Raw genomic sequence first — 16,895 nt, forward strand, 5'->3', positions numbered from 1 at the left:
GCAGAAAAACAGCCGCAAAGCATGATGTTTCCACCCCATGCTTCACAGTAGGTATGGTGTTCTTTGGATGCAACTCAGCATTCTTTGTCCTCCAAACACGACGAGTTGAGTTTTTATCAAAAAGTTATATTTTGGTTTCATCTGACATTCTCCCAATCTTCTTCTGGATCATCCAAATGCTCTCTAGAAAACTTCAGACGGGCCTGGACATGTACTGGCTTAAGCAGGGGGACACGTCTGGCACTGCAGGATTTGAGTCCATGGCGGCGTAGTGTGTTACTGATGGTAGTCTTTGTTACTTTGGTCCCAGCTGCAGGTCATTCACTAGGTCCCCCTGTGTGGTTCTGGGAATTTTGCTCACCGTTCTTGTGATCATTTTGACCCCACGGGGTGAGATCTTGCGTGGAGCCCCAGATCGAGGGAGATGATCAGTGGTCTTGTATGTCTTCCATTTCCTAATAATTGCTCCCACAGTTGATTTCTTCAAACCAAGCTGCTTACCTATTGCAGATTCAGTCTTCCCAGCCTGGTGCAGGTCTTTGTTTCTGGTGTCCTTTGACAGCTCTTTGGTCTTGGCCCTAGTGGAGTTTGGAGTGTGACTGTTTGAGGTTGTGGACAGGTGTCTTTTATACTGATGACAAGTTCAAACAGGTGCCATTAATACAGGTAACGAGTGGAGGACAGAGGAGCCTCTTAAAGAAGTTACAGGTCTGTGAGAGCCATAGATCTTGCTTGTTTGTAGGTGACCAAATACTTATTTTCCACCATAATTTGCAAATAAATTCATTAAAAATCCTACAATGTGATTTTCTGGATTTTTTTTCTCATTTTGTCTGTCATAATTGAAGTGTACCTATGATGAAAATTACAGGCCTCTCTCATCTTTTTAAGTGGGAGAACTTGCACAATTGGTGGCTGACTAAATAATTTTTTGCCCCACTGTAAATGGTAAAGTGAGTCAGCCATAACTATAGCCAACCAAGCCCAGGATGTAGCTTTAATAAGGGCATAGGTCATGTGTAGTATAACATTCATTATAAACTGGGTGGTTCTACTCTTCCTCCCTAGGACAGTGTCTGATGTAGTTTCCGCACAGGGAGAGTTAGTGAGTAATATAGCTAGTTACCTGACGGGCAGGTGCTCCTGGATTTTGGCAATGAGGCCCATGGAGGGGTCAGAGCGCATGTACATGGTGGCCAGGATGGCTATGACAACAAACAGCCAGGAGGAAGGGCTGGCAGGGTACACCCCTTTGATCACCCTGTTCTGTCACCACAGAAGAAGAAGACCACAGTGTGAATATACTGTACATAGAATATGAAATGGTAGGACTGGTAGAAAATAGAGAGGTCAGTGTACTGGATACTTAAAGACCAGTAGAAAAACAGTGTCAGTATATAGGATGAATTGGATATGGTTACCTGAGGAATAGTAAAGAAAGTAGTAAATATGCATAACGATGAAAGTGAAGGTGATATAATGTATATTCATATGTATATACTGTACGTACACACACACACACACACACATTCAAGGGTTTTTCTTTATTTTTTACTATTTTCTACATTGTGAGCTGCATCAGATGACCTGGCCTCCACAATCACCCGACCTCAACCCAATAAAGATGGTTTGGGATGAGGCGGACCGCAGAGTGCAGGAAAAGCAGCCAACAAGTGCTCAACATATGTGGGAAATCCTGCAAGACCGTTGGAAAAGCATTCCAGGTGAAGAGAGAATTCCAAATGTGTGTAAAGCTGTCCTCAAGGCAAAGGGTGGCTACTTGAAAGAATCTCAAATATATCTTGATTTGTTTAACACTTCTTTTTTTTTTGTGGTCACTATATGATTCCGTGTGTGTTATTTTATCGTTTTGATGCCTTCACTATTATTCTACAATGTAGAATATAGCAAAAACAAAGAAACCCTGGAATGAGTAGTTTGTGACCAAACTTTTGACCGGTACTGTATAGAAATGTAAAGGACTGGTTTTAGAGGAAGACCCGGCACATACTGAACCCTTCATCTCAACATTACCCAATTCAAACTCTTAAACATGCCTGAGGCAGGAGTCTGAAGAGGAACTGTTGCACAGGAAAAAAAGGAAACAATCCAACATTGGAGTTGACAGACAAAAACTTGAAGAATGGGGCGTGGCTACGCTTCAAGTCAACTGCTCATGACAATGCCTGAGCATGCACAGGGGCACCATAGCAACCAGGTTGGGAGGCGTGTCGGAGTGAACACGAGTTCAATACTTTTGACGTACAAGAAGGCCTAGCCATTATTGAGCCGCCTTTGCTTGTAAATATCCTTTGATATCTGTTGATTTAAATGGGATTTTGTCTGTATGTAATGATTGAGGCAATTCATTTTGCAGCAGAGGACATTAAAGTTACCTAAAAAAGTTGAGCACTACAAGATAGACAACATGAGGGAAGTGACAATTGCATTAAAAAAAAGCCATGCGACACAACTTCACAAAAAAAAACACTTATCAGCACAGCTGTACAGTGAGCAGAGCAAAATACTATAAGTAATGTACTAACAAAAAGGTATTTGTTGACATATTTATACATCAAAGTCCAGCTCGTTTCCCTCTGCATCAGGCTCTGTAGCACCTACATATTGCATTTCACAGAACATGAACACACACATGCATACATTCTCTCATACATAGACACACACGCACTCATGTTGTCCTATATACAGTATATGTATACAGTACCAGTGTCAAATGTTTTGAACACCTACTCATTCAAGGCTTTTTCTTTATTTTTACTATTTTCTACATTGTAGAATAATAGTGAAGAAATCAAAACTATGAAATAACGCATATGGAATCATGTTGTAGCCAAAAAAGTGTTAAACAAATAAAAATAAATTCAAAGTAACCACTCTTTGCCTTGATGACAGCTTTGCACACTCTTGGCATTCTCTCAACCAGCTTAACGTGGAATGCTTTTCTAACAGTCTTGAAGGACTTCCCACATATGCTGAGCACTTGTTGGCTGCTTTTCCTTCAATCTGCGGTCCAACTCATCCCAAACCATCTCAATTGGGTTGAGGTTGGTGATTGTGGAGGCCAGGTCATCTGATGCAATACTACATCACTCTCCTTGGTCAATATCCCTTACCCCACCTGGAGGTGTGTTGGGTCATTGTCCTGTTGAAAAACAAATGATAGTCCCACTAAGAACAAAGCAGATGGGATAGTGTATCGCTGCAGAATGTTGTGGTAGCCATGCTGGTTAAGTGTGCCTTGAATTCTAAATAAATCACAGACAGTGTCACCAGAAAAGCACCATCACACCTCCTCCATGCTTCACGGTGGGAACGACACATGCGGAGATCATCCGTTCACTTACTCTGCATTTCACAAAGACAAAAACAATATCTCAAATTTGGACTCATCAGACCAAAGAACAGATATCCACCGGTCTAATGTCCATTGCTCGCGTTTCTTGGCCCAAGCAAGTCTCTTCTTCTTATTGGTGTCCATTAGTAGTGGTTTCTTTGCAGCAATTTGACCATGAAGGCCTGATTCATGCAGTCTCCTCTGAACAGATGACGTTGAGATGTCTGTTCCTTGAACTCTGTTTTACATTTATTTGGGCTGCAATCGGAGGTGCAGTTAACTCTAATGAATTTATCCTCTGCAGCAGAGGTAACAGGGTCTTCATTTCCTGTGGCGGTCCTCATGAGGGCCAGTTTCATCATAGCGCTTGATGGTTTTTGTGACTGCACTCTTTAAATTTTCCGGATTGACTGATTTTCATGTCTTAAAGTAATGATGGACTGTCGTTTCTCTTTGCTTATTTGAGTAGTTCTTGCCATAATGTGGACTTGGTCTTTTACCAAGTAGGGCTATCTTCTGTATACCACCCCGACCTTGTCACAACACAACCGATTGGCTCAAATGCATTAAGGAAAGAAATTCCACAAATGAACTTTTAACAAGGCACACCTGATAATTTAAACACATTCCAGGTGACTACCTCATGAAGCTGGTTGAGAGAATGCCAAGTGTGGCTATTGTGAAGAATCTCAAATAGAAAATATATTTTGATTTGTTCAACACTTTTTTGGTTATTCCATGATTCCATGCGTGTTATTTCATAGTTTTGACGTCTTCACTATTATTCTACAATGTAGAACAGAGTAAAAATAAAGAAAAACCCTTGAATGAGTGAACCATTATCATGCACCTGTCTCTGCACAGGTACAGGGTGGGAAAATACATGTCATCTATGCACGTAAATAGCAAATGGAGGATGTGTTTCCCGTGGTTCATTTCCATGCCAGCCAGGCAGGCTATACTCCTGTTGTCAAGTGGCTGTGTGTAATAACACAAGGTACGTTCTGAGCAAATATTGTAAGAAGTAACACACACTAAGAAAATACTGCAAAGTTGCCTCTGCACCATTTTGTTATCTCACACACACACACACACACACACACACACACCCCCGGTCCTTCTTTACCCTCATGCGGCTGATCCTCTTCTTCCAGGAGCGCAGGCCAGAGAGGTAGATCTGGGACAGGGCCTGGTAGGAAAGGCGCAGGTCGATCCCCTCGGGGGTGATGGTGAACTGGAACGCCACTGCCTGGTGGGCCTCTGCCATCGCTACGGAAACAGGACCAGAGTCACATACAATCATCTATTAAACAGGAAAAGTTACAGTTACAACTACAGCACCATCAACTATAGAAACAGGACCATACAGTTGCATAAAATATTGTACCGATGGTCTACCTCAGGGCTCTCCAACCCTGTTCCCGGAGATCTACTGTCCTCTAGGTTTTCACTCCAACCCTGTTCCCGGAGATCTACTGTCCTCTAGGTTTTCACTCCAACCCTGTTCCCGGAGATCTACTGTCCTCTAGGTTTCACTCCAACCCTGTTCCCGGAGATCTACTGTCCTCTAGGTTTTCCACTCCAACCCTGTTCCCGGAGATCTACTGTCCTTTAGGTTTTCACTCCAACCCTGTTCCCGGAGATCTACTGTCCTCTAGGTTTTCCACTCCAACCCTGTTCCTTTTAGATCTACTGTCCTCTAGGTTTTCACTCCAACCCTGTTCCTTTTAGATCTACTGTCCTCTAGGTTTTCCACTCCAACCCTGTTCCTTTTAGATCTACTGTCCTCTAGGTTTTCATTCCAACCCTGTTCCTGGAGATCTACTGTCCTCCAGGTTTTCCCTCCAACACTAATTTAGCACACCTGATTCTAATAATTAGCTGGTGGATAAGCTGAATCAGTTTAATTACAACTGGGGTTGGATTGAAAACCTACAGGAAGGTAGCTCTCTAGGAACAGGGTAGGAGAGCCCTGGTCTACATCTTCAAGTTCCAGGCCGGACCGGGGTACTGCAGACAATGTATTCAGAAAGCAGGATTCCCCATTATAGTCAATGGGAGTATGACAGTCATAGTGGTCAATTTTCATGGATTAATTTTTTTATTTTTTATTTTTTATTTTAAAAAATGTCATAACGCAATCAGTGTACCAATACTTGCTTCTACATACAGAAGAAGTTATAATGTTTATTTGCAGCCTGCAGTACCCTTCAACTTGGGCTACTCAATGAGAGAGGGCAGCACTGAGCTAGCCTGCAAAGTCACTTCCTGGAGTAGCTCAAACTGCAGGTGCAACATTTCCAAAAACTCCTCCACGACGCAAGATGGTGACATGCTAAAACGACACTTTCCGACGTCCAAACGCGCCACTGAGACCTCACATAGGAAACAATGGGGCGACGTCAATTGAGTCCCCCTGACAATAACAATTCACAGATGATGAGACAATCGGTCTGTGACATTTCAACCGTAATATTAGCATCTATCCAATAGGGTTCGGGACGATACCAAGCATCTCGATACTTGTTAGGACACAAAACACGAGGCGGATGTAACTTCATTAGGAAAACAGCCCTGATGTTGGAAACAAACATCATTATGTTGTCATCCAGAGTCGCATGTATTTATTTTTCCAAGCTTATAGCACACTATTTTACAGGCAGCGGGTTTTTAAAGGCCCAAAAGGGTTCGGTCAGCTCCGTGATTTACATTTTTGCCGTCTAAAGAATGTTGCGATGCTGGTATTGTCACCGCCTTTATCGAAGAGAAAGAAAAAACATTGGCGTGTTCAATCAAGTGCTCACTGATTGAATCAAGTTTTGGTGAACGGCAATGTTCCGCTGTTCAGTATTAGTCTATTATCCAATACTTTCAGATCTACATAAAGAACCTGGGTACATTAGGTCTACATGACTACCTGTCGGTTCAGTTCTAGTCTCGGTCATTCCTCACATGGTTGAACTGGATCATTTCCAAACGTCAACGCTATAAGTGTAGCCGATACTGCCGTGAAAAAAAGATGCACAGATGTGTGGGGTCACACACACACACACACAACAAGGGGTAAAGTTCACTGGTACAGCTTGCCACTGTTGTGTGACGGTTCACATCATACCAACGTGACTGAACCGATTCCAGTTGTAATAGCTACACACTGACACACACACCCCTGCCATGTACACACTGAACAAAATACACCCCTGCCATGTACACACTGACACACACAACATTGGCCCAGGATGTGATGGTTGACCAGCCTCCAGTACCCAGTTGGCCTTCAACTTGGGCAACTCAATGAGAGAGGGCAGCACTGAGCTAGCTTGCAAAGTCACTTGCTAGAGTAGCTCAGAGAGCGAGAGAGAGAATATGTGTTGGAATGAGCAATGCATATTTCTCCCTTCACTCTGATGGGGTTTGCATCTCTCTCTTTCTCTTCCCATATGTCTCTCTCACAACCAGAGAGAAAGGGACAGTAAGAAGAGCGAGAGAAAGAGAGAGAGAGCGAGGAAGTAAGAAGATCGAGAGGAAAGAGAGAGAGAGAGAGGAAGTAAGAAGAGCAAGAGCGAGAGAGATAGGGGGATTGAAAGAGATTGAACGAGTGGGTGTTTAAACTACGTGACACAGTAAATTACAAAGAATCCATGCACGCACGCACGCGCACACACACACACACACACACACAATGTAGAGGTGTGCACACAGTCAGAAATACACAAAGAATGTGCAAGTGACACACACATACAGAGAATAATAACAATTGAGGTATTGTGACAATGAAGGAGAGGATTGTTGTTCAGAGTAAGAGTCTTCCATGCTCAGGGTAAGGCAGCTGCCATGCCTCCCGCTCCTCTCCTCAAGTGAAAGACTCCCTCTCCTCTCTGCAAGTGAGACTACATGCCTGCCCTGCATCCACAAATCCTGAACAGGTTCAAACATTGATTTCTACAGCGTGCAAACAATCCAGATGAGTTACTGGGTTATTAGTCTACATTCGCAAAGTCACTGGGGATAGTTTCAGAGAACACTGGTTCAATACGGTGTGTATAGCCCTCCAGCTATAGCTCTCTAGGTGGGGTCTTAAAAGCTTTACATGGTAAACAGCACTGAGTGAAACTACGGAAATACAACTATTGAGTAGGCTACGTTCCTAGCAAGGTGGTGAAACAAGTTTCAAGTTGACAAATAACCTTTGCACTCAGTAACCTGCAAATGGGCGTCTTGGAAATGAAATAGTATGTGGTGAAGCAGGTTTGGCGTGATCATTGGGAGAAAGGAAATAACTCGCTCTGGGAGTTCACTTGCACGTGAACGCGATGGTACAATTACGCAATGTTAACGAATTCACAAAGCGCCGACTCCAAAACAGCGGGAACATGCGGTATAAACAACTGAATGTGCGTGCACCACATGTTAATTGATAATAAATGAAATCAATTAACTAATTAACTGTCTGTGTGTGTAGATCTGTATTATACAGAATATAACGGATAGGTCTACTTTCTCCACCTATATCTGATTGCAGTGACATGAATTGTGCGTAGGTCTATCAGCAAAGACATCTCGGTTACGTTATGACGTTTCTACAGGAAAACTACAGGTCTACTTAGGCCCTAGCCTACTTGTAGCCAATAGTCTAATCGTATGCAACATTCCTACAAACTAGGGAATTATCATATGTCTTAGCCAACAAACAAAAAAACTTGTTGCAAACAGTGGTGGAAAAAAACACCCAATTGTCAAACTTGAGTAAAAGTAAAGATGCCTTAATAGAAAATGACTCAAGTAAATGTAAAAGTCACCCAGTAAAATGCTACTTGAGTAAAAGTCTAAAAGTATTTGGTTTTAAATATACTTATGTATCAAAAGTGTAATTGTTAAAATATACTTATACTATCAAAAGTAAAAGTATAAATCATTTCAAATTCCTTATATTAAGCAAATCAGATGGCATGAATGTAAAATATATAAGCTTTTTTTTTTATATACAGATAGCCAGGGGTACAGACATAATATACAAACAAAGCATGTGTTTAGTGAGTCCGCCAGATCAGAGGCAGTAGGGATGATCAGGGATGTTCTCTTGATAAGTGCGTGAATTTGACCGTTTTCCTGTCCTGCTAAACACTCAACATGTAACGAGTGTTTTTGGGAGTCAGAGAAAATGTATGAAATAAAAAGTACATGATTTTCTCCAGTAATGTAGAGTAAGAGTAAAAGTATTCAAAAATATAAATAGTAAAGTAAAGTACAGGTACACAAAAAAAACACTTTAGTACTTTAAAGTATTTTTACTTAAGGAGCCTTATATTACAGGTCCACTTAGACAAATCAAAAGTAGGCCTATAACAAAGCAATTAAAAGTTATGTTTTTACCTAACGACTCTATAAATTCTTTCACCTGGCTGTTAGAGGTCCAAAAACATGCAACACTCATGATGCACTGACAAAGTAGACTACTGTTCCATTGGGATAAAATATATATTTTTAATTACTGTATCGTATATTCGTCAGAAACTGTTATGTTCCACCCGGGGTTGGACAGGTTACTTTCTAAATGTAATCCGTCACAGTTACATGTCCAAAGTTGTAACCAGTAACGGAACTTTTGGATGACCCAAACTCAGTAATGTAATCTGATTACATTCAGTTACTTTTAGATTACTTTCCCCTTAAGAGGCATTAGAAGAAGACACACATGTATGTTACCAATTGAACGACATCTATTGCAGGATAAATCAATGTTAAAGTTTGTTTTTATGGGTTGGTTATGTAGGCTTCTTCTAACCAATTGCTTTCTACTACATATAATATGATTAAATGGTAACTTCACATTAAAAACAAAAGTCTATCAGAATTCCAGTCATGCCGTGATCTTCAAGAGGAGGATTTGGGAATATTGAAGTATAGATGAGCCAAATTGTTTTACCTGAGAATAACCTCAAAACGAAGGACTTATTAGCCAGCCCTACTCTGTTGTTTATGATTTTGTTTTCATGGAGGACTGATGGCTCATTGATTCAAGTTGAAAAATAAATGCTGCCCTCATGGAATGGCATGCACTACTGAAAAGTGCTATTTACATGTGAAAAATGAATGCCATTTGCTATTGGCCTATTGTTTACCTTTTTGATGGTGACACTTTGATATCTTGATAATATGCAACAGTTTAAAAGGCACAAATAGCTAAATGAGAGGCATTGTGATTCACAATGGGACGGCAGGTAGCCTAGTGGTTAAAGCTTTGCTGGATCGAATCCCCCAGCAGACAAGGTAAAAAAAACTGTCGTTCTGCCCCTGAACAAGGCAGTTAACCCACTGTTCTCCGGTAGGCCGTCATTGTAAATTAGAATTTGTTCTTAACTGACTTGCCTAGTTAAAATAAAGGTTCAAATATTTAAAAAGACTGCTGTCATCGTAGACTGCCGCCTCCAAGTGTTTATTCAAGTTGGATCATCTTTGGATGCGGATAGTTTGGCCTACACAGGTGGGCAGCGGCGCCTACTCTTTTCCAGCGATCCATCAAACACATTTGGTGTGTCATCATAATGGTCTCTGATTTGTGGCCCAAATGTAAACCTGGTCCAAATGTAAACCTTTTTTCAATGCTGATTTCAATATCATTGAGAAAACAGAAGTGTCAAATATTCTTTTTCGCAACATCCTTTCTGAAATGAAAAGTAATCCCCGAAGTAATCATCTAGTTTTTCAAAAGTATATGTAATCCGATTACAATAGTTTTGCTGGTAACAGATTACAGTTACCCTTTTGTGTAATCCCTTACATGTAATCCGTTACTCCCCAACCCTGGTTCCGCGTCCCTTCGAACGAATGGTGGGTTCATTCAATATCGCACATCCATCGCTCGCTACACACAAAAGTCAACACACTAACTAGCAGTAGTGCACTGAAAACCACGCCCAAGGAAAACCACAACGAGTAGACAATAATGTAATAGAAATACCTGTATTAGTCTTGAAATATCTTGCCGTAAAAGCACCCCAAAGGAGTTATTCAAACACCGAATCTCTTCTTTTTGTTGTTGTTACATCCAACCACTCCTTTCACTCTCAGTGAAAACAGACTGGAGTAGGTGGGCAGCGGCGCCAGAGAGCCACATACATGGATGACATCACTCTCACAACCCCGCCTCTTTTTTTGTGTGTCACATGGGACGCGGTGAACACCCTTTCCGAGCGCATTTACCAATAGAGTCAATACAGTAAATTATCAATCAATATTACACATCCAAAAAACAGACCCGGGATCTGTCGTGTCGCTACACAGTGTAGTCTACATTTGGCAATATATATATATATATATATTTTTTTTTTAAATACTATTTTTGCTAAAGAAAATGCAGATGTTGAGCACAATTTATGGTCAGTAATCCTAATTAATAGAAGAGTAGGAATTGAGGCAGTTTCTTAACTTCTGATGTAGTTTATTGTTCTTTATTTATCACAGGCAATAATAATAATCATAATAGTGCACTTTCATTTTTTATATAATACAGACATTTCTTATTTAATCCTCCTCATCATGTTGTTTTTCCCCCAAATTTCTGTTTTGAATTTTTAAGAATTGTTTTGTTCTACTGTGTATGAAGTGGGGGGGGGAATAATAGTTTTACAATCTTGGAATGATCAATAATGATGACAACAATAATCATATTGTGAGTACAGGGTGAATAAAGAATTGAGACATGGTTTCATACTGTATACAATGGACAGACACATGGGGAGGGGTGTGATTATATAAGGATGGGCTGGGGTTGAGGTATTTTCATCTGGATAAGAGGATTGGGGGGGGTATTCAAGAAGAGATACAAAGAGATAATGAGGGTGTAGGAAGGGGGCAAGGAGGGGGTTGAGTTGGTTGGAGAGAGAGGGGGCCTTTCGTTGTAAGATTCACCCGCAATGGGGGTCAAACTTCTCCCCCCCATCCCATCATTTACTTTGAACGGTTATTTACACATAATGTCTAAGAAGGGTTTCGCTCTAGTTGTATCTCCAGACAGTTTCCCCCCTAGATTCCCCTAGTCGGGGCGTCAATGCTCTCACTAACAGCAACGTCCAGGCCCTTTGGCCTCGACAACGCCAATTGAAACCAATAGAAGCCAAACTCTTTTAGACGTGGAGCAACAGAAATAGGCAGGGAGAGGCCTACCCCACCTATACAAAAGGTAGGGGTAACGCTGTCTCCCACTACCCCCCTCTGGTTTAAAGCACAGTGTAATGGAGAATGAAAGACTGTGGGGTCGTCTTGTGTCACATCTCGCTCCCATTCACATGACCCCTGACCTAGCATTAGAATGTGGCGGGGAGTAGGATGAGGGCTCGGAACAGGACACACAAACGGACAGGTCGAGCAAATATAACAGGCATGTACCTCCCTCCGTACGCAATCATCTTAAGGCGCCAAAACTCATTCCTGGCTATGCAAACTCTTACAACAACTATTCTGTGCAGGACGGTGCTGGATTCATATGCCACCTATATTAATGCAGTAAAAATAAAATAAACATTCAGTCATCACCCCCTACATTGCTTTCCAGTAGTGTCATGCAGCATTTCATTGGAGACTAGCTCGGACAGCATGGTTACACATCCGCCATGCTGGAAAGGACAATGTGAAAGGAAAATATCCAAGACAGCACAGTACGGTTCGAGTCGGCACGATATTGGGAAAATGGGTACATGATTCCTGCCAAAAGGCCTTGAGTGAAGGGTGTGAGCTACAATGAGAGGTGAGCTACGAAAAGTCAACAAGCCATAATCGTGTTCTTTGCTGTGTTGGAAGGGGAGCAAGACGAGCCCCAGGTCAGGAAATAGAGGAAGACCCACTCTTTTCGTATTTCATGGTAAAATGGCCATTTCACACCAGGGAAGTATCCAGTACAGCCGTAATAGACAGAGAGTACGCTAAGTAAAGAGTTACAATCACCAACTGTTCTACGTCTCCTAGCTACAGAACCGCCCCTGTTTGCTGTACGAGGAGTTGTGTGCTATGGTAGCAGCGTGTTGACTCGGGACTGATATGAAGTGTGATGATGGCTGATGGGGACGTGGTGTGCCGTGCCGCGGTGAGTCTCAGTTACTGTGTCGTGGTCACAGCGGGTCACGTGAGGCAGAGTGAGACTGATAATAGGGGCTTAGTGGCGGTGGCATGAGACAACAAGGCGTCGACTGATGACGAGGGACTAGAACGAAACCTGCGCTTTCTTTTTGGTGCTCTGTGCAAGGGGAAGGGGTACGTGGGGGGTCGTGATGAAGGAAGTGGGGGGCAGTGGCCAAGGGCGAATGGATGGTAGGGGGAAACCACTACGTGTTTGGTGTCTTTTAGGACAGTGCGTTCCAATGTTAAGGCCCAGTTTTTAATTGTTGTTTTTTTTATTCTCTTTTTTTCTCTCCGTGTGTGTGTGCGAATACTGTTTGTGTTCTGCACGTGGGGTTGGGCCCTCAGTCAGTGTTTTTATGTGGCGTGTCCATATCTTTGTACTCTTAAGTAACAACATTCTAGCAGAATGTGAGAGAGAAGGAATTGGAGATTACTACCCCCACCCTTTCCTGCTCTCCTCTGCTTTTTCAAGTGTCTATATGCAATCATTTTTTATTTACTTCATGGAAGATTTTCATTTTTCTTTTTTTGCCATCCCAGAAATTCCCAAAGCATCACATCTATCCTTGGCTCATTTCTTAAAATGTGTTTTGTTTTTGCTTTGTTTTGTTGCTTTAAAACTGGAAATGATCTTCATTATTACCAAACAAAGTCAAATCAACAATAAAGACACAACATCAAAAAGGATCTGGAAGGATTTTTGCAGCATTGGTTTCTAAAACATTGAGGAATGATTGGACAAGAGGTTGTTTTCTGTCCTGCTCTGGCAACAACGGTTCAATCTGGTTTCAACTGCAAGCAGCCATTTTTGTCCGTTTCAATGCTGTTCCAATATTCCAACAGAACTTTCCCCTCTATTCTTTCCCTTTCCACTTTACAATATATAACTCAACAATTAAATACATAAATAAATATTAAATAAATCTATGACAAATGAAATAAAATACTTTTACAATAGTGTTTCTCGTTTTTGACATTCACTTGGTTAGCGTTACCCTCCATTTTGTTGGTGGCAAACATCAAACTCATTTGCGCTCAAATCACATAAAAGGAAAAAAGGAAACAAAAAACGAAATGGATTTCATTCTTTTTGTGTGTGGTGTGTTTCTTTCCTCTCCTGGGAATGAGTGTGCAGCAGTTTCAATGTCTTTCTCTCTGTCATCCTTAAGACAAAGTCTCTCTTTTTGTTTCTTGAAATGAGCTTTTCCACCTCCTCCCCTCCCTCCCTCCCTCTTTCTGCTCTCTTAACAGAACAAATCCGTCTAGGTGTCTAGGGCCTTTTCAAAAGCCGCATCATTCAGTGCCCCATGTCGGCCATACTGGGAACGTAAGGGAGGGAGGGTTGGTTGTTTTCTGTCGAAGACAATAATGGATGTGGAGGGCTGGGTCCAGTCCTCTCGGAATGAACACAACTGATGACGGTAACTTCCTGTGAACCACAACATCTTCATCTGAGCACCTCATTCTGAGGACCTGCTGAGGGTTCCATTCACAGTATTCGAATTACTCGAACGATTCCAATTATGTCGTTCACTCATCTGTTTGAAGTCTCTCTGTGTTCCAGATGTCAGTCGTAGTGGGAGGGGGGGGGGGGGTCGTTGAGACATTCTTCCATGCCTTGTCCGTTCTTTTTCTTCAACTTGGGTGATATCCGTAGAGATTTTCCATTTTCTGAATCCTCACTTCAAGGCAAGATGGTTTTCATAAGTTTGTTTCAATTGTATTTTAGGAATCGTACAATTGTGGTGTTTCGTTATGGAGACAAACGGGTATTTGTCTTTATTTTGTTCAAATGGCTGTATTGACGTCTTTGGAGCGACTTGGATGCAAAGATGCAATCGGACGCGTCACTCTGATTTTGATGCAGTCTTCCTCACCCTTACCTTCAATTCTACCATGTTTCTGTACCATGTTTCTGTACCATGTTTCTGTACCAGGTTTCTGTTCCATGTTTCTGTACCATGTTTCTGTACCAGGTTTCTGTTCTGTTCTCGTAACTTATCGTCACTGAGAATCCGGTGAAAGGACCCAACCTGTCCGTTTCCCCGACCGCCACTAAATTGACTTGACCCGTAATATTTCACTCTCACTGACCCCCCCCCCCCCCCCCAAAAAAGGATGTTAGGTCAAACTTAAAAGTGGATCCGCACCAACTGGGAAACACTGTTATAATTCGTGATATTATTTCTGAAATTCTACAAAGGTTTTCATCTTATTGGTTGTAGACCGGATAACTTAAAAAAAAATCTATTTATCCTTTAACCATTCGGAGCCTGCCTTTCCCCATATAAGTCTTTCTGATTATTTTACTGGCTCCATATTGTTGTTGACAGTTGCATGATGTGTTGTACTTCAAATGTACACTTAGACATGTTTCTGATCTTGGCTTCTCTTCTGAAGCAAGTCCATGAGTGACACTGCGTTTTCCCCTCGTCCTCTCTTTTCTTTCTTCTATCTTGGTGGCCAACTATCTCGCCGGGCCCGTTTCAGGTTGAAGCAGTGGTTTGTGATGATGATTGCTGGGTCAGGTGGTTCGGTAGATGTGACGGTGGTAGTGGTGATGGCGGTAGTGGTAGTCTGAGGGGGTTTTGTCTGTGTTGTTCTCTAATGTCATCCCTCTCTAACGGTCTGCCCTATCTTGTTCTGTTGATGTCTGTTTCCACAATGTTTCCTCAGGGCTGAGACTGTGTCCCGTTGGAGGAAAGGAGTCTGGTCTTGTCTTTGCCCGAGCCCTTCCTCTGAAGCACGCTCCCGCTGCCCCCTATCCCTGCGTCACCACGCTCACACTTCTCGCCCCGGTCCCCGCCTCCTTCCGAACGTCGGGAGTTTTGCCGGGTCGGGGTGCCGGGCGGACGCGAGGTCAGCTGCCCATTCTTCTCATCTGGGGAGAAAAAGAGTTTAAAAAAACATGAGTTTGATGAAGACATATATAAATAAATAGTGTGTGTGTGTGTGTGCGTGTGTCTGTGTGTGTGTGTGTCTGTATGTCTGTGTGTGTGTGTCTGTGTGTGTATGTCTCTGTGTGTATGTCTGTGTGTGTGTGTGTGTATGTCTGTGTGTGTGTGTGAGTGCGTGTGTGTGTCTGTGTGTGTGTGTGTCTGTATGTCTGTGTGTGTGTGTCTGTGTGTGTATGTCTCTGTGTGTATGTCTGTGTGTGTGTCTGTGTGTATGTCTGTGTGTGTCTGTGTGTGTGTCTGTGTGTCTGTGTGTGTGTCTGTGTGTGTATGTCTGTGTGTGTGTGTCTGTGTGTGTATGTCTCTGTGTGTATGTCTGTGTGTGTGTGTGTGTGTATGTCTGTGTGTGTGTGTGTGTGTGAGTGCGTGTGTGTGTCTGTGTGTGTGTGTGTCTGTGTGTGTGTGTCTGTGTGTGTGTGTGTGTGTGTGTGTGTGTGTGTGTGTCTGTGTGTGTGTGTGTCTGTGTGTGTGTGTGTGTGTGTGTGAGGGGACCAACCAGCCAGTGCCTGCACAGATGGCTGATCATGAGTACTAAGTAGCTGGGCTTGAATCGTTTCCACCACTCTCTTGAACCTGCGACTTGGACCTAAGGAGTCAGACATATACTCGGTCAAGGTATACACTGCCCCGCATCAATATGGGGATGACTTTAAGATTAATTACCTACATGTATAATGAGTTCTGTTTAACTGTCTCCTGACAGTTTTGTGGTATATGTCAGGGATATATTACAGGATAAAATATAGGACAAAATCATGCCAAACATTGGTTACCAAACACCGACTACACATTTTTGCAAATAAAGGTCTCATAGTCTAAATTAAACTGTAACTTCAAGCGAATCATAACTTCCACTTAAATCACATTTTCACTTGAAAATCCTACTCCCATTGACATCAATGCATAACTAAGTGGCAATTTGCCTTAAGTGGGTAGCAAGAACGCTTTAAAAAAAAAGTCTTACTGTAACACAAACAAGTCTGGGAACCACTACCTGATATGAGAGTGAACGTCACGCTGTAGATGCCAGTTTCCCTCTTTCCTTCCCTCTCGGCACGCTCCCTCTCTCTCTCCCTCTCTCCTTCAGAGAAGGCGATGTCCACCTGGAACTTAACAGGCTTCTGGAAGACGGAGGGGCCACCAGAGGACTTATACTCGGCTCTGAAGCTGGTCTGGGAGATGACGCTGTGACTCAGAGACGGGATCTGAACAGATGCAATGCAACAACACAGCATTGGAAACAAGAGGTGGAAACCGCTTTACACAGTTTACAGGACTTTCCATCTATTGTTTATGTGTTCATGTTTTATGGAGGTGGTTGGTGTATCTTTGTATCATGGCTGTGCAGGCCTTTCACTGAAAGTAGGGGAAGGTACAGAGTTAAAGAGAAGGAGTTAGAGAGATATATATCACTTTATATATTATCTACCTCACTTGCTTTGGCAATGTTAACACATGTTTCCCATGCC

At 42.4% G+C, this 16,895-nt stretch overlaps 2 protein-coding genes across 3 annotated transcripts in view; both read right to left on the minus strand.

Moving 5' to 3' along the window:
• The window catches only part of cpt1a2b (carnitine palmitoyltransferase 1A2b), a 51,224-nt gene extending 40,761 nt beyond the window's left edge, over nt 1–10,463 (minus strand). For both annotated transcript variants that reach the window (XM_029635403.2, XM_029635402.2), the window contains exons 1-3: nt 10,317–10,463; nt 4,482–4,624; nt 1,127–1,266 (exon numbers count right to left, since the gene is read on the minus strand). In XM_029635403.2, the coding sequence (XP_029491263.1) occupies nt 1,127–1,266; nt 4,482–4,622 (281 nt within the window). In that variant the 5' untranslated portion in view covers nt 4,623–4,624; nt 10,317–10,463. The remainder of the gene's footprint in view (nt 1–1,126; nt 1,267–4,481; nt 4,625–10,316) is intronic.
• A 327-nt stretch (nt 10,464–10,790) lies between these two features.
• Nucleotides 10,791–16,895, minus strand: part of brsk1b (BR serine/threonine kinase 1b) — a 32,219-nt gene continuing 26,114 nt past the window's right edge. The window contains 3 exon segments of the mRNA XM_065010004.1: nt 10,791–15,353; nt 15,923–16,012; nt 16,421–16,631. Coding sequence (XP_064866076.1) covers nt 15,145–15,353; nt 15,923–16,012; nt 16,421–16,631 — 510 coding nt within the window. The 3' untranslated portion in view covers nt 10,791–15,144.

This window comes from Oncorhynchus nerka, linkage group LG26 (assembly GCF_034236695.1).
Source record: "Oncorhynchus nerka isolate Pitt River linkage group LG26, Oner_Uvic_2.0, whole genome shotgun sequence".
NCBI classification, from domain to species: Eukaryota; Metazoa; Chordata; class Actinopteri; order Salmoniformes; family Salmonidae; genus Oncorhynchus; species Oncorhynchus nerka.